At 36.4% G+C, this 26144-nt stretch overlaps 1 protein-coding gene across 1 annotated transcript; it reads left to right on the forward strand.

Moving 5' to 3' along the window:
• Positions 1-12514: 12514 nt before the first annotated feature.
• On the forward strand, positions 12515-24568 carry LOC134789587 (cilia- and flagella-associated protein 161-like). The gene is made up of 5 exons (XM_063760157.1): positions 12515-12687; positions 22585-22810; positions 23502-23660; positions 24194-24283; positions 24379-24568. Exons 1-5 carry the CDS (start codon positions 12515-12517, stop codon positions 24472-24474), a joined length of 744 nt encoding a protein of 247 aa, XP_063616227.1. The 3' UTR covers positions 24475-24568.
• Positions 24569-26144: the final 1576 nt, after the last annotated feature.

Genomic DNA, 26144 nt, shown 5'->3' on the forward strand with positions numbered 1-26144 from the left:
TGTCCCTAATCTAGTATATTCAAAGCATAGTTCGTTCTTAACTACCATCGACCTAATGCTTTGTAATATACTCAAGTGTTGTCCCTACGAGAAGCTGTAAAGTTCGGCAGGCGAGACCGATAAGGCCACCTACAGGCCAGTGTTTTGTGTAGCTCCCCCTTCTGCGCTCGCAAGCTAGGATGCAGAAAGTAAGCCGGCCCTATTCCGTGTATATGTCGCAGTCAAAATGTGAACTGGTCAAAAGAACTTTTAACCGACAAAAACAGGCAAAACTGTTTTTGACTGAGCATGTTGGTCAAAAGTAGTTTTACCTGAAAATCATTGGTTAATAGTAATTGTGTTTGTTACTATCAGTCAAAAGTACTCGCAGAGATAGGTAGGTTAGGGTTTTTTTTTTGCTACGCCCAAAAAACGAAACTGTTCCCAGAGATAGGTAGGTTAGGGTTATTTTTTTTGCTACGCCCTAAAAACGAAATTGCTGCCAGAAATAGGTATGATTTTCAGGTAAAACTACTTTTGACCAACATGCTCAGTCAAAAGCAGTTTTGCCTGTTTTTGTCGGTTAAAAGTTCTTTTGACCAGTTCACACTTTTGACTGCAACATATATAAGGGGCTATTCATAAATTACGTCATTTCAAATTAGGGGGGGGGGGGGTCTGGACATCGGATGACGGTAGCATGAAGTAGGAGGAAATGGGGTCATTTGAAGCATGATTTTTGGATGATTATAGGGGGGGGGGGGGGGTCAAAAATCGTCAAAAATCGTCAAAAATCGATGACGTAATTTATGGACAGCCCCTAAGTGGATCAGTACCCTAGCACACACACATACTGATCACATGGAAAACTCTGCCGAGACAAAGACTATAAGTGTAATATCAGTCACGACAGAAGCCCTTCCCTGCAACCAGCACTAGCATGAACCGGAGCACCGAAATATATAAATAAATTTAATAGGAGACCTAATCTCAATTACTGCCGACTTCAGTGGGCAGGGATTACTCCCAATGACGCGCACGTGACGTCCCCACATCCATCTAAACAGCTGGGCGTTGAGACTAGTGAGATAATTCATCTCTTATGTCGATAAAGAAGAGATGCCAAGTTCTCTCAAACTTGGAGCAAAAGACTCCTAGCCATCCAATCCTTTGGCACCGTTAGGCGGAGTGAATGCTTAGCTGGACAAACTGTCAGTCCAAACAATGATCTGGCTTTTAAAATAGCAAAAATACCCCATAGAAAAACACTAAAATAGCTAAGTTATCACAAAATTAAACTAACTCAACAGAAGAGTGAAATTCCCCAAAACACTGTCATCTATATTTAACGTTACGAGAATTTCTTCCCGTAAAACCAAACACAGACACAATTCCAAGCCCCGGCCATGCAACGACATTGTCCCTGCATAGCATGACAGCACTTAGAACACACAGTGTAGAGAAAACTTCACAATAACTAATAGCCCACACATGGCAGTAAAGAATCTCCACAAGAGTCTAAACTTAGCGTTACGACGATCAAAATCCCCGCAAAACCAAGCACAGACACAAATTCCAAGTTTAAAATTTACCGGGATAATTCCAAGTAAAAGTCGCGGAGAAACTTGACCTCCCTGCACTACTTTACACCCGAAAACCAGAGTCACTGCTAGCCCGGTCGAAGAATGAATGCTCAGCCAACGCTCCGCACCGGCCTTTTATACCTTTTACTATGGCGACATAACGGCGACATACCGGCGACATAACGGCGATATACTGGTGACATACCGGCGACATAACGGCGACATAACGGCGACATACTGGAGACATAATGGCGACATAATGGCGACATACTGGCGACAGAATAGCGACATAATAGGAGGAGGAGCCTTGACAGCTGTCAAAGGAACAAGTCGCATAAATAATCGCAGCACTAATTATATTAATACTTCGAGACAAACCTCGATATACAGCACCAAATGTAGTAATAAGTGTAGAACATAACCTTATCGTCGAGCACCAACGTTATATTCGTCGAGAACCGTGAGTTACTTGACTTAAATTGAAAACTGATTTCACATATTATCACTATTTAATAACGCACACATACACAAGTCAAAATAACGATAAAAATTTTGAAAATAAATGAAATCTACCGCACCAACTGGTCATTTTATAAGTCACAACAACGAACTAACGTTTGACTGGTTTGATTTGACATTGACACTGACAGAAAAGCTGTGTTCAGAAATATCGTGAACGGGTGCGTTCCAATACTAAAAAATCGTTTAAGAAATAAACAATAGAGTTTAATTTGGTTAAAATGACTCCCACGGTGTCGACGAAGTCCACAAAAAATCATAGTTGCTACCTATGTAAAAAGGCCATAAAAACTGCAGACTACTTAAAGTGTTCGGAATGCCTGCATGCTTATGATTTGATATGTTTAAAAATAACAATAAAAAAATTTAATGCCTTGACTAACGAATTGAAGAAAACCTGGAAATGTGAAAACTGCAAAGGACCTAAAGAAAGTCAAGAAAAACATCAAAAGAAATCACGAGCGAAGCTCAAAACTCTACTCCAGATAATATAACTCAGAGGAAGCATATTTTACGCAAGAACCCATCGTGTGAGAGTTTATCCAGCTCACCAAGTAATATAGATATTCTAAGCTCCACACTGATTGACGAAAATAGCACAAGAAGAAGCCTGCCAAATGTATCGCACGATGAAAACTCTGAAGTGTTTGACTTAAAGACACAAGTAGAGGGACTTCATACTGAGCTATCTAGTGCTCATGACGAAATAATTAAACTAAATACTGAGAATAATGACTTAAAAAAAGAGGTAGAGGACCTTAAAAAGAAAAATAATATTTTGACTAAATTACTAAATGAAGATAGTTCTAAAAGAAATTCACCCGTTAAGGTTGCCTGTGGTTTGAATTCACCATTACCTAATTCCAATTTAGAACATAAGCTATCGGAGACACTAGAGAAAATACAAATATTAGAAAATGAAATTAAAAAAATGGAAAAAAAACACAAACAGTTGCAAGCTAAGCTTAGTGATGCTCTTAAAACCAATGTTCAAATGAAGCGGAAATCAGCTTTTCTCGATAGTAAAAATTTAACTCTAACACGTATAGAACAATCCACGAAAATTTTGCAAAGGTCTGCCTACCAAATACAAGAACACCTCAGCAAGAATATTTCAACAGAACACAAAGATTTAAATTCATCCATAAATCTATCTGTACCTCTTGGACAGAAGACTACTGAGAAAAGCGTGGCAGAAGATCGCATAGAACAAAATATTCACAAGCCGAAATTACTTCTACTATCCGATTTTCATGGTGCTGATTTATTGTTACCCTTATCAAGGATCAGACGTAATGATTATGATTTTACAGCGGACATCATAAAGTACGGAACAACTGAACGTGTCTTACAAGGTGTAAAAGAAAAAATTGCCAACTTTACAAAAAGTGATTGTCTGGTCATTATGTGTGGAGGAAGTGATCACAATATTAACTCCGTAAATAAGGTTGTCAGAATCCTGGAAGATACGGTTAATGTTGCCAGTCACACCAATGTAATGATTTGTGACATACCTTGTAGTATTAATAAGTATGCAGACAATTACAATAGTTATATAGGTAAAATTAATTTTGCTCTACATAAGAAATTTGCTAATGCCGACTCTAATGTTTGGCTTCAACCAAACAGTATTTATCTAGGAACCACTGATTATAAATTTAATGGTAACGAACTTAATTTTAGAGGCAAATATAAACTAGCGCAATGTATAAATAACGTGTTAAAGAGCGTAAATGAAGCATTTTATAATAAGGGTTCTTTTTTATAGATAACGTAACTAGCTGCAGGGCTAGCCAACCCAAGCCGGGTAAAACTACATATTAGTGAAGACCTTGTAACTTATAAACATATACATGTGTTACATCAGAACATAAATGGCATAATTAATAAAGCTGACGCATTAAGCGTCCATTTAGAGAATTTACTCGAATCTGGCAAGCCAATAGACGTCCTTTGTATTACAGAACATAACATGAAATTAGACGACGACATTCATTTGGCGATAGCAAATTACAATCTAGCTGCTCACTTTTCAAGGAATAATAGAAATGGCGGGTCGTGCATACTAGTCAGGAACATTCATAAATATAATATTTTACCAGAGATGGCTGGCTTTTCTATTCCTAACATAATTGAATGTTGTGCTGTTGAGTTGACAGATCACAAAATCATTATTGTTACTATCTATAGAGTACCTAAGAATGATAGCAATTGTGTAAGAATATTTTTTGATAAATTGTATAACATTTTAAATAACATATGTAGTAGAAGTAAGAAAGTATTAATATGTGGTGACTTTAATATTAACATGCTTAAAAGAACCTCGACATCAGTAGAATTTAAGAATATATTATATAGTTATAATTTAAGATTAGCTATTTTGGAGCCGACTAGACTATGTAGCAACACTTGCATAGATAATATAATTCATAATATACGGGGTAGTAAAGCGGAAGTTGTTGAATTAGCACTTTCTGACCATACAGCTCAAATTATAAAATGTCCAGTGAAGAGAACAAATCTGTTGACCCACTGGTACATTAAAAGGAGAGACTTAAGTCAGGATAACATTGATAAGTTTACTGAATGCTTGCAAAATCTAACTTTCCATAAAGTTTATTCATCCGTTGATCCTAATACAGCATTCGACGCTTTTTCGGACTTATTCGGCCTACTTTATAATTTGTGTTTCCCTTTTCAAAGAATAAAAATATCATCCACAAAGAAACCTACATGGATCTCAAAGGGAATAAAAAATTGCTGCAAAACAAAGAGACTGCTGCTTTGGAAATATCGATTCTCTTGTGAAAAAGGCGACAAAGAATATTTTATAAACTATTCTAAACGGCTTAAAAAAATTATACATTTGACACAAAAATCGCAAAATAATAATTTCATTAATGTTGCACAAAACAAATCCAAAGCTACATGGAAAATAATCAATAACTCAAAACTAAATCAACCGAGCCAATATAGTTCACAAATAGTTACGAATAGCAATGTTATAGTGAATCCGAAACATATCGCACAGGAATTTAACAATCATTTTATCGACCAAATTCAACCAATTAGTACAGTAAGTAACGACGTTAACATTAATAATTCTAATAACACTTTGACATTCAATTCACTTAATTCTTTATTTATGAAACCGACCATTCCCGATGACATTCATAAAATAATAGGCTCTCTAAAAAAACACAAACAGTACTGGCTATGACGGCGTTAGTACTATTATAATAAAGAAAGTTTCTGATATAATTTCACCCATCCTCAGTCATATTATTAACTTATGCATTACGTGTGGTCAATTTCCAGACAAATTAAAAATAAGCATCGTAAAACCTCTATATAAAAAAGATAGCAAAGAAAATATCAGCAATTATAGACCAATAGCACTTATTCCTATATTCTCAAAAATTATAGAAAAATGTATTTATAGCAGTGTATCAAACTACTTTGAAAGCAATAATCTATTTGCTAATGAGCAAAAAGGTTTCCGCAAAAGTATGTCGATTAATATGGCTATCTACGACTTAATTCAAACGGTCCTAAAGAGTTTGGATAAAAAACGTCCAGTCTCTGCGTTATACATGGATATGTCGAAAGCGTTCGATTATGTTGACCATCAAATACTTTTGGACAAACTTTTTCGCTACGGAATACGTGGCAATGTCCATTCTTTAATAAAATCTTATTTAAGCGGTAGGAAACAAATCACTCAAATTAATAAACTGTGTCCTAAGTCGAAAATGGAACTAACATACTCATCAGATGTAAAGGAAGTTTCTTATGGTGTGCCACAGGGGAGCGTTCTAGGTCCCCTGTTGTTTCTCATTTACATCAATGATATGCCAAATGCTATTGATCATCCAATGGTTCTTTTTGCTGACGACAGCACCATTATATTCTCTGGGAACATTTTGAATGCTTATGAGGCTGACATAAACAAAACATTAAGTAAAATTATAGATTGGCTAACGAATAATAACTTGAAAATTAATTTGGACAAAACAAAACTTATGACATTTAAACAACGGACTAATTATACACCTAATCTAAATGTAGCTTATAAGGGACAAAGAATTGATGAGACTGACATGACCAAATTTCTAGGATTGAATGTAGAAGATAAGCTGACGTGGAAATATCAAATTGACTCTATATGTAAGAAACTAAGCCAACATTCATATGCATTGTATAATTTAAGAAAAAGGGTGAACCCATCTGCAGTGCTTACCGCTTACCATGCCTTTGTAACATCCACTCTAAGATACGGCATAATTTTTTGGGGCAACTCTACAGACCGAGAAATGGCATTTCTAGCTCAGAAAAAGTGTGTAAGATCCTTGTGCGGTATTAGCTTTGAAGAATCCTGTAAGCATTATTTTCAAAATCTCAAGATTCTAACTCTTCCTAGCCTATATATATTTGAAATGTGTGTTTTTGTAAAATGTAACTCCCATCTATTCTTAAACTTTAGAAGCTCACGATTACGGGGTAAAATATTACATTCTGTCATACCCAAAACGATGCTATTCCAAAAAAATGTGGTCGGAATGGCCCCAAGAATATTTAATAAAATACCACAAGACATTCAATTGCTAGAGCTCAACCAGTTTAAAAAAGCCTTGAAACTGTTACTGATTCGAAAGAGTTACTACTCAATAAAAGATTTTTTAGATGATAAGGACTTCTAAATACCTATTATATTTTGACATGCATGCTCTCAACATTTGTATGCCGTAAGGCGCCACATAGTGAAACTGACTGAACTGTAACACCCTATAACCTATGTTGGACAAATATTTTTTTTTTTTTTGTAATAACGACATATTGGCGACATAACGGCGACATAACGGCGACATAATAGCGACATAACAGCGACATATTGGCGACATAACGGCGACATAATAGCGACATAACGGCGACATAACAGCGACATATTGGCGACATAACGGCGACATAATAGCGACATAACGGCGACATAACAGCGACATATTGGCGACATAACGGCGACATAATAACGACATACTAGCGACATAATGGCGACATAACGGCGACATAACAGCGATATATTGGCAACAAAACGGCGACATATTGGCGACATTAGCTAGAAAGACTTAATGGCGACATAACGGCGACATATTGGCGTCATGAATCAAAACAAAGACAACTGGCGACATAACAGCGACATACTGGCGACATAACGGCGACATATTGGCGTCATAACGGCGACATATTGGCGACATTAGCTAGAAAGACTTAATGGCGACATAACGGCAACATATTGGCGACATGAATCAAAACAAAGAACAACTGGCGACATAACAGCGACACTGGTGACATAACAGCGACATATTGGCGACATAACGGCGACATATTGGCGACATTAGCTAGAAAGACTTAATAGCGGCATAACGGCGCCATATTGGCGACATGAATCAAAACAAAGACAACTGGCCACATAACAGCGATATACTAGCGACATAACAGTGACATATTGGCGACATAACGGCGGCATAACGGCGACATAACGGCGACATAACGGCGGCATAACGGCGACATAACGGCGGCATAACGGCGACATATTGACGACATAATAGCGACATAACAGCGACATAACGGCGACATAACAGCGACATATTGGCTACATAACGGCGACATAACGGCTACATAACGGCGACATAACAGCGACATAACAGTGACATGACGGCGACATATCAGTGACATGACGGCGACATAACAGCGACATAACGGCGACATAGTAGCGACATAACGGCGACATAACAGCGACATAACGGCGACATAACGGCGACATGACGGCGACATAACGGCGACATGACGGCGACATAACGGCGACATATTGGCGACATAACGGCGACATATTGGCGACATAACGGCAACATATTGGCGACATAACGGCGACATATTGGCGACATAACGGCGACATAATAGCGACATAACAGCGACATAACGGCGACATAACAAGATAAACATTGTTCCAAAAATACCAGGATACCAGAATTGAAGAAGAGGTTGTTTTCGTCTTGTGACCTACTATCGACACACAACTGACGACAGCTGACTTATCAAGACAAACGTTTACCAAAAGTACCAGGCTACCAGAACTAAGGAAGAGGTCTTTTGCCTCAGGCGGGTAACAAGATTCGATTCAAGAAGAAAGATCATAAGTTCCAGGTTGTTTTACTAAACCATATGTCCTAAATATTAAGGTTCACTATTGCTTACTTCAGATCAAAAATCATGTCCCTTTCTCTCACACAGTTTAGAGGTAGACAGAACTATCTTCAATGAAATCTATGCATACATAGACAGTAGCCGAGTAGACAATAATAAAAAGGGAACGTTCGAAAACTCATCACGTACGAATTTGTAAGCATTATTTTACTTTGAGATATTTTTAGTATACTTCTGAAAAACGTTCCTGTATTGAAGTTTTTTTATGTTTATTAGTATCAAATATATTACTTAAGACATCCGGAATTTAGAGAATTAATTATTTTAATATTTTTATTTATCTTATGAATTTTTAGATTTTATGTTTCGAAATTGTACTAGAGCATCAGCGTAACGGAACGTCGAGCTGCCTTCATCAGTTTTATTGTCTACGTCAATACCAATTTGGTGTTGATTATTTCCCGAGGTTTTATTCTGTTTATTTCTAAGTTAACATAAAGATAAAAAAAAAGAAAAACAAAGACAGGCGATAGGTAATAATCCATGGAATTAAGTGCTTCAAGTTTCAGTTGTTAGAATATTAGATGGAATTATGAATGAAATATGCGGCTGAATAGGTCTTTAGTATTACACGGTATTTCTTTCCATTTTCTGTGTTCGGTAATGAAAAATGTGGTTAATACTAGGCAATAGGCATACGACTAGTCACACAACGACGAGACGGATATGATGTAATTCGATCCATCTGCAATTCTGCATTAAATATGCATGTGCAAAAAAATGCATCAAATTGTTGCTAGAAAGATTACATGACATTAAGAAAATCTTGTATAGTTTTATTTCTGACAATGTTTCAAAAGTGCAATTTTTTTGGTCCACCCTGTATGTTTGTTCATAAACAATATCATAATATAAAACTATCTATTCTATAATATGTTAAACGGATTATACTCTTGGCTTGGCAGTGTTCGTGGTCAACGGGAGACTTAGTAAAAATATGCAAAATACAAAGTTATGTAATCAATATTTGTTTTATTGTAAATTTTTTCGCAAATATAGTTATTAAAAAACGTCTCTCGGGACCCGTGCATAAACTGCATAATGACATAATGACACGCAATAAAATGTACGCCGCCTTTTCTACAGACAAATTTGGTTTGCCAAACTATACCTATTTCAAACCTTTTTACATTCTATGGATATTTTATACTCTTTAATCAGTTTGTAATTTATATTAGGATTATTACAATATCTTTTATAAAAGTTAAATAGGGAATCTCAGACTAATAACACATAGACAGATAGTCCTCATACGGCTAACCTGCCAAAAGTGAAGCCGAAACACGATCGATGTGTGCGTGGGAGGCTCGTGTTTTACGCTCAGCAACACACACATATACAAAAACGTGTTGCCAGTATATAGATATTTCCCTCAAAAGGGGGGATTTAACAACATCCTTAACACTTGGTTATTAATAATTTGTGTGTAGATTTAATAGCAAAAGCTTTTTATGTTTATTTAAGGAATTTTGCATTTCTGTCCTTTGTGAAATAAGGTTTAAATAAAAAAAATGATACATTTTTACAATTTTTTATTTAAAATGTGCATAAAATTACTATATAATTTGAAATAAAATAATGAAATATTTAAAAATATATAATTTTTAAATAATTACTTATACAAGGAACTTCAATTAAGCGTATTCATTTTAGAATGTAAACGTCATGCCCCATTTTGAGGAAAAAATATTCACTACACTGGCAACATTTATAAGAAATGGCGCCTGACGAAACATTGGATTTTTGTAGTTACGATTACGTAAAAATATCACATTAAACTCTATACTTACGCGTGAAATGTAATGTAAGTCGGTTTGTTTTTATGATATGATGCGTTGTGACACCCATTCAATGCACAAACAACCATTTTTCCTGTGTTTTTGATTTTTAAACGGGAGGTGTACACAAACCGACGTGACCTTGGGTACTGCGAGGGCCGATCGAATACGGTGACGCGAGTGCGACGTGACGTCGCACTTGAAATGGCTTCACTAGGGATGTACGAACACTCGATCTATGCCTTATAAAACTATGTAGGGAATATTACGCAAAACTCTGCGAAGAGGGCATCACTAACTCAATCACATGGCCTACCGTGAAACACGACAATCGAAAGTTCGGTCTCTGCCTCTCTATTACTCTTGCTTATTCGATCGATAGAGAGGCAGATAACGAAATTTCGATTTTCGCGTTTCGCGGTAGGCCACCTGTAAACAAACCGCCTTGATGAATCAATGTCATGGTAAAAACTTGTCAAAAAACTGTTTAAGGCGTAGTATGTATAAGTTACTCTATGGTTTACTAGAGTCTGGCTAGCCAAATTTTGTTGACAGATATTTCCTTGTTGTATCACCAATTGTCTATGATTTAAAAAAAAGCTAAAAGTCAGTTGTCAATTTATGTCATTCATTCAGATTGTTTGCGGGTTATAATGGGTTTATTTTAAATAATATTAATAGTGACCATGCTAAGTGAGGTACGCAAACTACTATTTAAGGTGGTAAAATTACGACGATGTGCGAAGTCGACGTGAAGCGTGGTATAACGAAAAACTGCAATGTTTACTGGCAATGTAAAACTGTAAAGTTGTAAACAATTTAGTAGGTTGGTGCTCTATATATTTCGATACTTTAAGTACTAGTTCTAACATTTGCCCATAACGTTGATTAAGTACGTGAATTTATTAATACATGAATCTCATAAACAGGACAAGTGTGTAAAAAAACGGATAAACTAGAAGTTCTGAAAAATATCAATAAAATCAAAACATTGGAACGTAAACATGTGTGTATGTCGTTGACTGTACTTTACCTAGTGGCATGGTATAATAATATACTCCGCCTGGTACTCCATTCCCGTCTTTTCTAGGTCACCTAACTGACACAAGCCTACGTCATCATGCGACAGCGCTATATGATAATATGCGATAGCGCTATATATATAGCGGCCATGTTATTGTGACGTAGGCCTGTGTCACTCTGGGAATAGAAGACCATGTTTTATTAGACTATGCCTAGTGGTAGAAATTATGTGCGCTGACTTTGAGTGCACGTCAACGTATATTTAATTTATTTCCTTAGGTACCTTACGTGTGCACAGAAAAAAAGAAAAATATTTTCTAGTATCAAAACTATAATTCCTACTACACAAAATGTGACCAGCCCAAGATTTTTTGAATTTCCCGCCAAAACTTTGTGTAATATTTCAGTAGCCAGACTCTAAACAAATTAGTGCTGCACTCTGGCGGCAGAACATTGCAGTAATACTCCCTATTAAAAAAAGTATTAAAAAAAGCTTTTTCTACTCAACGACTGTAATTCTTGAATTAAGATTTCTTATACCAAACTGCAATCGGGTATTTTTAATGTATGGGCTCTCAACTCAACTATAATATTCATTTCGATACAGTTTAGTCAACTATAATGAAATTGATCAATCACAACTTGTGACTGGCCCTATGCCTATAACACAGTATTAAGCTCATTTCTCAATATAAAACTTACATTTTCAGCGATGAAAGAAAGCTTTCCAGGTAGTTCCTAGGTAATTGTGTATTTTGCTCATGATTTTGTTGAATATTCTAGTCAATGGTAGCTTAAATCACTTGGTTTCACGGTCTAGTCTTTATCACATGTATCCACGATTAAATTAATTACTAAATAACTTAATAGAAAGACAAAATAACAACAAGAATCTATTTGAGAAAATAAACAACATATTTTTTGTTGACATAAGGTTGACATTGACATTATTGACAGTTGTGTGCAAGGAGCCATCTAGGTATCGTTTTAAAACCGTAAAATTCAAAAAGCGTGAGGTAGATAAAAGGTTACAATAATTAAATAATTAATTTCTTTTATATGTTTAAAAAACATTATTATAAAGGTAAACATGAAATACTTCAGTATGAACGCAATATTTGGAATCATAAAGGGAAAAATGTTAACTCAAACGTACATTTGGTTGCTTTATTTGTGCATGCGCGTGCATAAATACGATTTAAAACTACCCTCATCAGCATTTTGTTTTAGTTATTAGAATATGGACCTTAACATGTAGGACATAAGGTTTAAGTAGTTGCGTAAGAGATTCATAGATGGCTCAGATTAAGATCATCATGGTTAATCAAGAGTAAATCTTAAAGTATGAGGCATAGGGACTACATGCGAAACATGTCAAGAGTCGGCATGCGGACCGACGATTTTGCTGCCATAATGCGCAAGCGGTGCGCCTCCCTGCTAGCCCGAATTCGCTGCAGCACCAACGGGCTCCTGAGCGCGTTCGCGGACCGCTGGGATTCCGCGCTGATGCGGAGATGGACACAGCTCCATGTATCGCGCTCCACGTAGGTAGGTTATAAGTTTTATTTGTTAAATTATATTTATGTTGTTTTGCACTAACACTAAATTTAAGTAGTATAAACTTGTTACTAACATAATATGGGACTAGTCCTGAAATAAATATTATTCATTCATTCATTAAACGTTTCTATTAAATTATCAAACCAAAAATAAGCTTTAAGTAAAGTATGTAAGACTTATATTTCGGTAAGGTAAGTGGGTATATTATGGGACGGTGGGTTGTCTTCACTGACGCTGTTTTGCACTCGCCAAGGTCATTTGTGTCGTCACTGACGACATCGGGTGTCTTCACTGACGACATTTGTGTCGTCACTGACGACATGAATAATAGTATAAAAGGACTGATGGGGGACGACGCGAGTTAGTCTTTTACTAGCGTCGGGACCGACAACTGACCTTGGTTTTTCTATAGTACGCGGAGATTATTGGTGAGAGTGGGGAAACTCTGTCCATTTTTCTAAGTGCTTAGCTTTATCGAGAATAAGACGTATGTCCCAATTCTCATAGAGTAGAACTTGGAATTGTGTCTTTGTTTGGCATGGCGGAAATATGTGTTTCCGTTATATTTAAGCTTAGATATCATTGGATAGAGTGTGTCCACTTTGCTAATAGTTTTCTATAGGAGTTCTCAATAGAAATGTAGTTGTTTGGAAAGTGTTTACTTGACCTATATCTGAAAACTCCTAATTTTTATTTTTTCATATGATTCAAAACCAAATCAGTGCCTAGACATATAGTTTAGTCTAGCCTTTCATCTGCTATCCTAACGGTGACAAACAGCGGATGGAAGGAGGTCTATCTCGTTCCAAGATGAGGGTTGTCTTGGGGTCTGCTTTATATCAACACAGCAGACTTAAAACGTCTCCCTCCCTAGCTTTTTCGATGTCCAGCTGTTAGATGAATAGCAAGGACGTCACGTGCGCGTCATCCGGGGTAACGTGGGCTTGCTTGAAATCTACAGTATTCGAAGGCTTTGTAATTAAATATATTTATTTATACCAATTATATACACAATAGGGACCTGTCCTATCCATGTTGCATCCCTGCCTTTGTGCAAAATGCCATGGAGGGGGGCAATAACACGAGTTGATAGGTTGCAATCTCGGAGTCACTCGCCGAATGCTTAGCTTGTAACTAATAAGGACACACTTGCGTATATTCCAAAGTACCAGGGTCGATGGTAAGTACGAACTGTGCTTTGGTTATACTAGAGTAGAGACAGAGGATAGGGTTAATAGGGTAAAATCGCACACTATTACTAGGGAATTAGGGTTTCTTTAGAGATTTAGGGTCTAAAATTGAAACGGTTGATATTTTTCCTCGTTTAAAGACTTCAAATATGGTTTCTTCATTATAAAATTATGTGGAGTTAAATGTTACTGCTTAAGAACTTATAATTTATCTGGGTAAAAGGGTATTTTCTATCTTATTCTAATTTTATCTATTAAAATTCTGGTCGTCTGGAGTAGAGATGAAGTACTGAGTAACATAATCAGGTTTCCAAGGTATTTATAAAACAAATTCCTAAATATCAAATTGAGTTGCTAGGAAATGCAGTCTATCCTGAGATGGAATATCAAAGAATAGCTGTTTTTAGGGAACCTTTGGCAGGCAAGAGTAAACCAAAGGATACTTTGAGTGAAATAATGCTCATTTTGATATTCATAGTTCGTTTTCAGTTTCATAGTAAATTTAGTACTTCGTTTATACTACTAAGAGACCAGAAATGCAGCTTATATTTTAGGTTTGGGGAATGGAAATGGGATTAATATCCCTTAGCTTTTGAAATAAAAGATAAGTAATTTTGATGACTGATGAATATTTGGCACTTCTCTTCATAGTCATCTAGATACGCATAAGTTCCGAAGTGTTGGTCAAAGCCCGTCTGGCTACCAAGATAGGGTAGGTGTTCCGACTAACCTTGTTGATTGGACTAGGAGCCTCCTATCCTGCATCGAGCGTATGAGTAGCATCTTCGCAAGAAGCTGGTAGTTAATTATAATCTTGAAAAGTTAGGGTGTAAATGGGCTTATCCCAGGAATGCTACTTATATGTTATCCCAGAGGCTTAATAGGTGTGGCAGGTTTTTACCAACAATTTTTTTTAACTCATTTTATCAAGAATATATAACCTTCTTAATATTTTATATACTGCATTACCATACCATTCTAATATTTTTAGCAATACCATTTATACTTTACCTTAGAACACGTTGAATATGCTGCGACAATAACTTAATAAAATATTCCTGAAAATTTTCTTTAATAACATAATAAAAAATATTCTCAGTAATAAAATCTCTATTTTATGAACTAGGTAATCAATATATATAATAAAAGAAAGTGTACAATGTGCGTGCCGCTAAAACTCAGAAATGAGTCCCGATACGATCAAGGAAGCTATATGGGGTGGTAGCCCTCTATCTCCCGTCCATGAAGAAGTTTTCCGTTTTTACCTGAAGGGTGTGCTTTTGAAGATATAAGGGCTGAAAGTTTCGCCCTCTGAGACCCAGAAGCAGTTGTTTTTGTTTTTGAATTTTGAACCTTAATTTAATGAAGGAAAGTTCAGAATAGATCGTGAAATATATACCTACTAAAATTTGTACCTGGTGAGGTGTCTCGGGTCTCGGAGGCTAGATATTTCTAGAACATTCGAGAGTATTCGAGAGCATTCCACAGCATATCAGAACATTCTGGAATGTTGGTGAATATTCGAGAACATTCTAGATCAATGTGAACATTCCAGAACACTTTCGAATATTGTGGAATATTCTGAAACATCCGAAGCCGTCTCGGAGGCTAGACATTTCTGGAACATTCCAGACCATTCGAGAGTATTCGAGAGCAGTCCACAGCATTCTGGAATGTTGTCGAATATTCGAGAACATTCTACATCATTGTGGAATATTCTGGAACATTCGAAGCCGTCTCGGGTCTCGGAGGCTAGACATTTCTAAAACAGTCCAGAACATTCGAAAATATTCGAGAGCATCCTACAGTATTTCAGAACATTCTAGAATGTTGTCGAATATTTGAGAACATTCCAGATCATTGTGGAATATTCCAGAATACTTTGGAATGTTATGGAATATTCTGGACCATTCGAAGGTTTTTTGTAGGATCATAGCTACCTATTGTGGTAACGTCGTAAGGTTCGAATGATCAAGAACATTCCGGAATATTCTGGAATGATGTCAAATATTCGGAAATAGCTTAGAATCCAGGATACCAGATCATTGTGGAACGTTCCAGAACACACTCAAATGTGGAATGTTCTAGAACATTGTGGCCTATTTGAAGCCTTTTTTGTCTTTCCACGCAGAAGATTCCCGTTTTTTCCTGAAAGGCGTGCATTTGAAGATAATTTTACCCTCTAGACATTTCTAGAACAGTCAAGAGCATTCGAGAGTATTCGAGATCATTCTACAACATTTCAGAACTTTCTGGAATGTTGTCGAATGTTTGAGAACATCCCAGATCATTGTGGAATATTCAAGAACACTCTCGAATGTTATGGAATATTCTGGAACATTGTGGCCCATTCGAAGCCTTTTTTGTATGGGTGAAGCTACAGAACATTCTGGAATGTTTTCGAGTATTCGAGAACTTTCTAGATCATTGTGGAACATTCCGGGACACTTTCAAATGTGGAATATTCTGGACCATTCGAAGCCTTTTTTATAGGGTTGGAGCTATCTATTGGTAGGGGTATATATTTAAAGTAAGACAGTTGTGAGGTTCGAATGTTCGAGAACATTCCGGAATATTCTGGAATGTTATCAAATATTCGTAAATATAGCCTAGAATCCAGGATCCCAGATCATTGTGGAGTGTTCCAGAACACACTCAAATGTTGTGGAATATTCTAGAACATTGTGGACTATTCGAAGCCTTCATACTCTCAGGAGATTTTCGACAAATACTTCCAGTTATAGTTGAATCATCGAGAGCGTGGAATTGCATATGTAGTAGTATTGTTTGTTTACAGGCATTCTATATTTGAATTTTCTATTTTCTTGTACTATCAGCATACAACCACTACAAATGCAATTCCATCTTCTCGATAATTCAACTATATTATATATTGCCCTATGCTTTTCTCATGGTCAACTATGCGTAGGTTGCTGTTAATGTAAGAAGTAGGTATAGGTATTGTACTTAGAAAAAAAAACCTAAATATATTTTCAAGAGTATCCTTTTATTACAACCACCACACAATTCTCATTTCAGCTCCCTGAGCGAAGCCGGGTACCTCAGCTAGTAATAAAATAAAACAGAGTCCAAAATTTAGCTAGTATTCATTAAAGAACTTAGGTTTCTGCGGTACATTTCGAGGGGTCCTAACTCTAGACTAGACGATCACGTGGCTAAATTTCAGGGGATAATTTTCAGTAAGGAGGGGTTAAGCTTTAGTTTAGATAATATTAAGGGGGGGAAGTTACAAGCTCGCCGCCATCAAGACGACGAAACAAAACCATAGCTCAAATTAATTATTTATTTTAGGTTGTATAGTATAAACAATTGGTTCATAAGTCAGAAACGCGCATGTGACACCCTTCATATAGCAACATCCATAGACTACGAAAACCACTTAAGTAGTTGCTTGTTAGTCTCCATAGTCTACGGTGGCCAAAATCGAGAAAACAACTGTCTAAAAATTGAATTTAGCGCGGAGCAAGTACCAGGGCCTCATGAGTTACGAGAAGGTGTCGTTGACCAACGCGGCGGCCGGGGCGCGTACCAGTATCACAGTATAATAACGAGTACTCCAGTATGAAGGTATCGCGGCTGCTCGCGTATCTTAGCTGTATACTTTTGGTTTGGTTTGTTTGTATGATTCTACTAGTTTAAAGTATTATTTTTGTTGACTCGTAGAAAAAATATTGTATACAATAGTGATATAATCAAGCTTTTCAATCTGGTACCATACTTAGTCAACTCAGCAAGCTTCGTTGCCTAAACACGGTACTCGACTGAAAAACTCTCTATTATATCACGATTGTATAAATTACTATTATTAGTATTATTACAAATGGTTGTCTTGTGATAGTCAACAACACTATACATATAATTATTATACTCTTTGGTCAACAACTGACGTAACCATGACGTGAACATCGTGTCATTTTAGTTTTCTATCGTTTTTTACCGCAGATCTTTATAAAGATTTTTTATTTTTACTTTTTTCCAAAATGTTTAATTCGAAACTAAATGAAGACAAGGGCACAGATTACTGTAGCCGCGTACGTATTGGTAATTGGTATGAAGAGAAAGTATTGGAGGAGGTAAAGTTAGTAGTTATATTTTATTTATAGTTAGCTTCCAACTTGGAGGAGGTGAGGTTATTCTGTTCGTTAGTAAAACGATAGCCGCTTCGCATTGCTATTATTCCGTTCTGTTCCACGAAACTTTCCTGGTGCTCAGGAAGGTTTGATTTATCAGTATCACTAATCAGTCGATATAATAAAAATATATATATATATATAGTAACAGCACCAGTCATGGGACATTTAAGAGGAAATTTGGAGTATTTATGATATTTCCCTTGTAAATGGTCGTCCGCTTAGCGTGTTAAAAGATGAAAGTCCTATCCGCCTTTCATATTTTAGGCGTGTTGTATCAAAGATACTGCAATGAGTTTCCACATAATTAACAAATTAAAACTATGCTTTTTTCTCCAGTCATGGACACCAAAGCTCCAGTAATGGGCCCCCGGTAATGGACGTGGATCCAGTAATGGGCCCCCTATAATGGACATTGCTCTATCAGTATAAAATTTTGAAATGGGGAATAAGTTATGGCAAAAAAATAAATTTTTGGTATAAGCTTTTATCGCTGAATGTATTTTTCTTTCCACAGCCAATTATTATTGTATTAGATTCATCGAGACAATTCTAATATACCCAAACACAATTAGTTAGGGTTTATTGCGATAAAGTTCCCATGGCCACCTCCTGTCTCCATCATCAGATCAAGTCCATGTTATCATAATATTGCATTATCATCCGATTTGCATACTTAATTACGTACTTACACAAAATTTCAACTGAATCGGAAATCGAAAAGTGGGTCAAATTCAGCTACCAAGATTTGACCCACACTAACTAACAAGGCAAGTTAAATAAAAATTTTGAAAAACGATATTAATTTATCCTAAGTCCGAGAATACCTCCTGGTTGACATATTTCGTAACTACATTTTACTTCTGTATTGTTTAAAACATGAAATTATGGCATGGCAAGCATCATTATGTCAATTGTCCCATCATAGGAGGTATGCAGTTTTACAGCTCCTATAATGGGATTGGGCCAAATACCACTATTTTTTTACATCTGTGGAGTCACAACATAGTGTGTTGTATACCTTATCTCATGGTAAATGCAATTAACAAAACACATTCTAGTTTTCATCAAGTATTAATTATTTCTTCTTCTTCTTCCTCGCGTTATCCCGGCATTTTGCCACGGCTCATGGGAGCCTGGGGTCCGCTTGACAACTAATCCCATGATTTGACGTAGGCACTAGCTTTTACGAAAGCGACTGCCATCTGCCATCAAGTATTAATTAATTAAAATTTAATAAATTAACTCACCTCTCTTAGCGAAGTTGTTAAGAATTTTTAGTGATATTTTTTTTCAGTGGCACGACAACTTTTGGGTTGACGCACATTTCTTAAAAAATAACCGAATTTAATAAAAATTCAAACATAATCAGCTCTAGGACTCTTATTTATGATAAAAATATATCCAGTGTTTATAAACTACTTTTATATACTTATTTTAGAGGAATTGTGTTTTTTTGTCCCATTACTGGTTCCGTGTCCATTATAGGGTATACTACTATATATCTTGCAGTCAAAAGTGTGAACTGGTCAAAAGAACTTTTAACCGACAAAAACAGGCAAAACTGCTTTTGACTGAGCATGTTGGTCAAAAGTAGTAGGCGTGGGGCCGAACCCAACAGCGCAGAGGCCCTTCAAGACAAATTTGATTTTATGTAATACACCAGCTAGAACCCATTATAGCGCAAATAGATACATGTAAATCGGTGCCAGCTGGCGTAGGGGCTTATTGTAAATACAGTGGAGAAGAGTGCCGGTTATGGTGTTGAAGTTTGGCTGGTCATAAGATTGGACTATTGCTGAGAATTCCGGACACCTGCCATAACAATGTTTATACACGTTATCGATGCAGGCAGTGACTCGCCACTGACTAATGTGCCCCTGAAACTGCCCTCGTAAAGACGACCGTCATTTAATTTGATCAATCCATTTTTAGTGCAAATTGGAGGCATTTCGGAATCAAATGGAAAATGGTGACATGATACTTGCGAGATACCGGAAGATGACTGAAAACCTTAATAAACCCACCGTCTTGACTCAGTCTACGGGAACAATTAATTTTGGTGCCAAGATTTCATTGCTTGCACCTCACGTATCAGGTTAGAAACTTTCAAAAGTATAGGTATGCTAGACGGATGTAGATTATTTATTATATTTGGTATACAGTGTGTTTTTTTTAAGTGGGACAGTATGGGGAAATCCTAAAGTATAAGAGATACAGGGAAACTGTCTTAGGAAACATTAGGTACTTTTTTGTGAAAAAAAAATTGGTATAGTCAAAATTTTGGTCAAGTGTGAGTTGTCCCTAAAAATGATTAATTTTGATGAAATTTTTTTTTGACGCACATCTACTCAGTTTCATGAGGGGATCATTTTATTGTATGGGAAGAAAAAAATCGGGACAGCAGAAGTTAGGTAAATTTAATAAAATAATTTTACATTAAAGTAAATGTTCAAAGTGGCCTCCCTCTTGTCGAATGCAGGCACGAGCGCGTTTCAGAACACCTCTGGTAGCTTTAGACAAGGCGTTGTGATGTATGTTGTTCAAATGATAATGCACTGCGTCTTTTAACTCTTGTACCGAGTTGTAAGTATCTGCATAAATTCGACCTTTAAGGTACCCCCAAATGAAAAAATCCAACGGTGTTAAATCGGGTGAACGTGGTGGCCATTTAATAGGGCCATTTGTGCCCATCCAGCGATCAAGAAAATGTTCATTTAAAAACTGTTTCGTAGCGATACTATTGTGGGCAGGGGCGCCGTCTTGTTGGTAGATGATATTATTCAAATTATTTAATGGAATTGCCATATCTACTAAATCCACAGCCATGTTTAATATTTCCTGATATTTTTGACTATTCAATGTTCCATGGTAAATTTTAATGGCAAAGATTTTATTATCTAATATTGCACACCAACAATTAAAGGAAAAGCGGACCTGGTTATGGGTTGCCGTAGTTCGGAAGGGGTTTGTACGTGCCCAAAAATGATTATTTTTTCTATTGTACATGCCATTGTTTGAAAAATTGCATTCATCTGTCCAAATAATCCGGCTTGGAAAAGACGGGTTTCTAATCGAGCATGCTACAAACCACTGGCAAAATGCTAATCTCCGGTCAGTGTCTCCTGGAAGCAATGCTTGTACAAGATGACCTTCTATGTAACACTTGTACTTGTAAGCCTTCAATACCTTTCGTACTGTAGATTTATGCACACCGATAGTGTTAGCAGCTTCCCTCAATGAGGCTTTTGGGTAGGCTTCAAAATATCCTAAGATTGCGATAGTTGTAAATTCATTTATTACTGTGGCTCGTCTCTTCCGTTTTAATTTAAAACAGCCTCCCTTTCTTAAATTTTTCACCAGTTTGTCAAAAATTTTGCGGTCCGGTTGATCGCGGTCCGGATAACGTTCCCGATACCACTGTAACGCATTCACAGAGCTACGATAATTTACAAAATACGCTTCAATTAAATCTACTTTATGCGAGTTTGGTAATTCCATGACGAAAACTTAACATAATGTTAACTTTAAACAATGAAATATCAAGTAAAATACTGTTTGTTTCAAGAAGTTCCAAATTTAAAATTTGTTTTTTTTTTAAATTAGATTTGTAAGGTAAGGCTCGCGTAAGAATATCTTAAAGTATTTTAATCCTTTTTAAACCAAATAAAGTGTTCCAAATTCAAATGTAAAACTGGAATAGGCAATATTTTTTAAATAAAAACCTTGCAGTGGGCAGTGGTTTTCAATTTACACGGGTTGTAAAAATGAAAACGATTTTCTTAAATTTGACTAACTTCTGCTGTCCCGATTTTTTTCTTCTCATACAATAAAATGATCCCCTCATGAAACTGAGTAGATGTGTGTCAAAAAAAAATTTCATCAAAATTAATCATTTTTAGGGACAACTCACACTTGACCAAAATTTTGACTATACCATTTTTTTTTCACAAAAAAGTACCTAATGTTTCCTAAGACAGTTTCCCTGTATCTCTTATACTTTGGGATTTCCCCATACTGTCCCACTTAAAAAAAACACACTGTATATTGTGGATATCCGCGCTTATGATCGATCGCTATGTACGTAGTATTTCATATTAATAGCAATAGGATTTTGGATGAATTGGCTTAATATTTAATTTTTGGTCCTTTACTGAGAGTTAGCCAGGGTCTCACGGTCTAAAATTTTGGCTACGCATTTTTTTTTCGGAGCGATTATTTACGAAAATATTTAATGTAACATTCAACCTAGAAGTTTTAAACGACCTATTCAACGACATCCCAAAACTAAAGGATTGAAGCGAAAAAAAAAACACACCTATAACGTTACAATAACATTTTGTAATCTTAACCAGATGCTGCTTGCTTGCTGATGCTTCAATTAGAAAGACGCCTAATTTGTAAACGGGTTGTTGGCAGATTTAAGCAGTTTCACATTGTATCAGACTCTTAAATGTTGACATTTTAACTCAGGTTTTTAAATTTTCAATGCAGAGTAACAATATTGGAACTATATTCTTGCAGTTTCAAACAATCCCAGTGCGGAATATATGGGTATCTTCTTAGGTGGTCGCATTTCGCCTGATGAAATAATGTACTCACAAGAGCTCCGCGATGGATGCTCGGTGGTAGCTCACCAGGATGTGGTGCCACAAGAAAAACACACCTTCGTGATAACCAGTGCCGATTACTGCAATCGGGAACACGAAATTTTGAAGTATAATCAGGAATTTCTTCTAACTCTCTCTAAAACAGTGAAGAAAAAGGTGATTATAATTTAAAATGTGCCTATAATATAGGTATTTTAAAAAACTTTTTTACATCGCCCGACTATAGCTGCAACGAATTCAATCGATAGATTATGCCGCATTGTATCGATAATCGGTTGCGATTCGTTGCCAAGGTCTTTATTATCCACAAAAAGTAAAAAAAAAACATTGTTCACCACACTCGTTCGGAAAGGCTCTCTTTAAACCTTGCAATCAGTGGCTGAAAGTTGCATTTTATTAATTAATTCTAGGAGAAGAAAAGTAATTTGATGCAAACCTTTATTCAAATAGTTCGGTAGGTACACTATATAATTTGTATGGCGTACCGAACTATTTGAATACTTTGGATGCTACAATAAGTACTGAACAGATTTTTAATGCGGTTTTACCTATCTCTATTGATATTGATTCTTGAGAAAAGTTTAAAAGTACAATTTGTTGAGGTTTTGGCGCTTAGCACACTGGATAGGATTCGTACGTTGTTCCGATGTGCGAGTGGGAGGAGGTGCGAGGAGGAGGAGGAGGATTTCGCTCAAACATCGGAACGACGTGCGAATCGTACCCTGTGTGCTAAGCGTCTTTGTGTAACCCGTGCGAAGCCGGGGCAGGTTGATAGTTTCATATAAGTACCGACTTCTGGAAATTATTATGAAAAACGATTACCAACTGCCTACTACATTATTTTTAGCCCCTTTACGTGAGGTTCGACCCGAACCCAATCCCAGGTTTGTGCGGAAAGTTCCCGTTGTTCCTGAGCGAGCATGCGGTGTCAAGCACGCGCTGGCGAATCCTGCCGGTCCAGAGGCCTAACATCTCTCGCTTTGAACAGGAAGGGAAACCAGTCCCTGTAAGCCTATTGATTAGTCTTTTTATAAAAAAAAAATATGTTCCGAATACCAAACACACGGCTGGAAAGATCGAATTTAAAAGGAAGTTTAACTAGGGAATTAGCTCCAATGGCTCCAACCTAGGGGCGACCATTATTGGGCTACTATTTACTCTATATATTATTATTATCTTTATTTAAATCTCTATTTACTCTATTTATTATTATTTGGGTAAAATATATACATACAAGTATAAAAATTTGGCAATGCGCATGTGACGACTATGGGCTCCAGCCCCCGTAGCCTGTAGCACGGTCGCGTTTTTATCGCTTGTCACCATGCCTGTCACGTTCTAACAAGTATGTGAGTGCGAAAGGGACGCGCATAATGATAGGCGATAAAAATGGAACCCTGCTGAGCCCGCAGTATCGGCTTACACAGCATTCCATGTATGTATATATAAAAGCCGAAAAATATTGTCGACAAGATGTCAGGAACATTTTTGTAGACGCATCTGCTTAAATTCAAATCATATAAAATATTTAATTTTTAGGTAAATGAAGACATTATAATAAATCATTGCGCCACCAATATTAATTTAGGCGTGGACACCGGGAAGGGGGAATCGGGATTCTACGGGAAAGTAAGTTATCAAAGTCGAGGAATTAAATTAAGATTTGATTAGTCCTATTTAAATAAATGCCAGAAATTAATTAAGTGCGTCATGTTTTGTTACAGATTTACGCTCCCACGATGAAAACCTGCTTAGACGTATTTGGGCGCGAATTGCCGAATAACATTTGGCATATTCACAATCCCATCCCCACCGATTGACTGACTTTTCAGTTTTTTGCAGCGTACAAGTAATATGCATACCAAATGAAGTATGTACATACCGATAACTTGCTCAACATTGCCCATCATGCTCAACATCGCCTGGCTTAACGGGGATTCTTTACAAAACGGCTGTCTAATTCTAATTAGAATTACTAATATTAAAAGAATCGCTACCATTATTAGAAATAAGACAAACACATGTACAACATGCCCACGCCACGAGGAACCCGATAAAGTAAATTACCCGATAAAGTAAATTTTAGTATTTGTTGTTATAGCGGCAACAAAAATATACTTGGTCAAGCAAATCTTGTCAGTAGCAAAAGGCGGCAAATTTGAAAAATCGCGGGTTAGCAACACTGTTTTCGAATAATTCCAAAATCGAGTATCATCTGTGTTTTATCTGTGGAATGTGGATCGTGAATGACAGCCATCTTGTTTGTTTACATTCTGAATCGTTGCTATTTCAAAAGAAATTTCTGCTGTCACCATTAAATACCAATATAAATAAGATTGTGCATGAAATTAAGCAAAGTCAAGGTGCCTACAATGCTACATGCTCGTTGATCGTAAATATTTGTAAAATTTGAGGTTATGATAGGTAATTACATGTTTTGGTTCGATGTACATTGCTGCTTTTCTTAGCGCAATACTGCTCTATGAGTGTTGCCCTACTTCACTTTGCTGTACATTGCTACTAATATACTTTGCTTGACAGACTATACTTCATCTGTGAAATCTGTCAAATTTCAACTGTCTAGCTACCACGGTTCATGAGATACAGCCCGGTGAAAGATAGACGGACAGTAGAGTTTTAGTAATAGGTTTCCCTTTGGGTACGGAACCCTAAAAATATATTTTCCAAAACGCTATGAACTTACTTTTGCATTATATTAAATATATTAAGAACGGGTCACTCACGTATTTTAAGTCGAAAAACGCTCGACATTTTTCCCTTCGTACCGACCCGTGATACGTGATTGATAGGTACGTGAGTGACCCGTTCTTAATATATTTAAAAATGTCTGTGTCTCATGGATGTTTTGTAAATTTAATAACAAAATTAATATTATTTACAGATTTGACCACCTCTAATGAAATTGCTTAGACCTGTACGGGCGCGAACTACCGCATATAATGTTTGGCATATCAAATCAAATCAAATATCATTTATTATCAGGCAACTAAGGCCCATAGATACATACCTTACAAACTAACATACATACAATAGTAAAATCTTACAAGCTAAAAATTATTTCGGCGACACGGCGGTTTTCAGTTGTGTCGCATATTCATGTCCCTGTTGTATTATGAACGGATTGAACGGTCACTTTTAGTTTTATATAATTTTTTAATTTCTTTTTTTATTACTTTGTGTTATCGTTATTTTTACTTTTAACTGCCTCAATAAAAGAGGTTATCAATTCGACCGTATCATTATTTTTTGTATGTGTTACGGGTAATGTTCGAAGGATAATTAAACTCATGTTTACCCTGGTATAACTAGTATTATACGAGCATTTTGGATAAAGTCCGTAAATTTATACAACATAATCTGTATTCGGCGTTTACACGTACACATCTCGGTTTACCCAACACTGGCTGGGTAATGTTAGGTGTTGCATCATCTGTTAAGTGATATTACCCTCCCAGTACTAGGTAGACCT

Source organism: Cydia splendana, chromosome 4 (genome assembly GCF_910591565.1).
Source record: "Cydia splendana chromosome 4, ilCydSple1.2, whole genome shotgun sequence".
Taxonomy (NCBI): Eukaryota; Metazoa; Arthropoda; class Insecta; order Lepidoptera; family Tortricidae; genus Cydia; species Cydia splendana.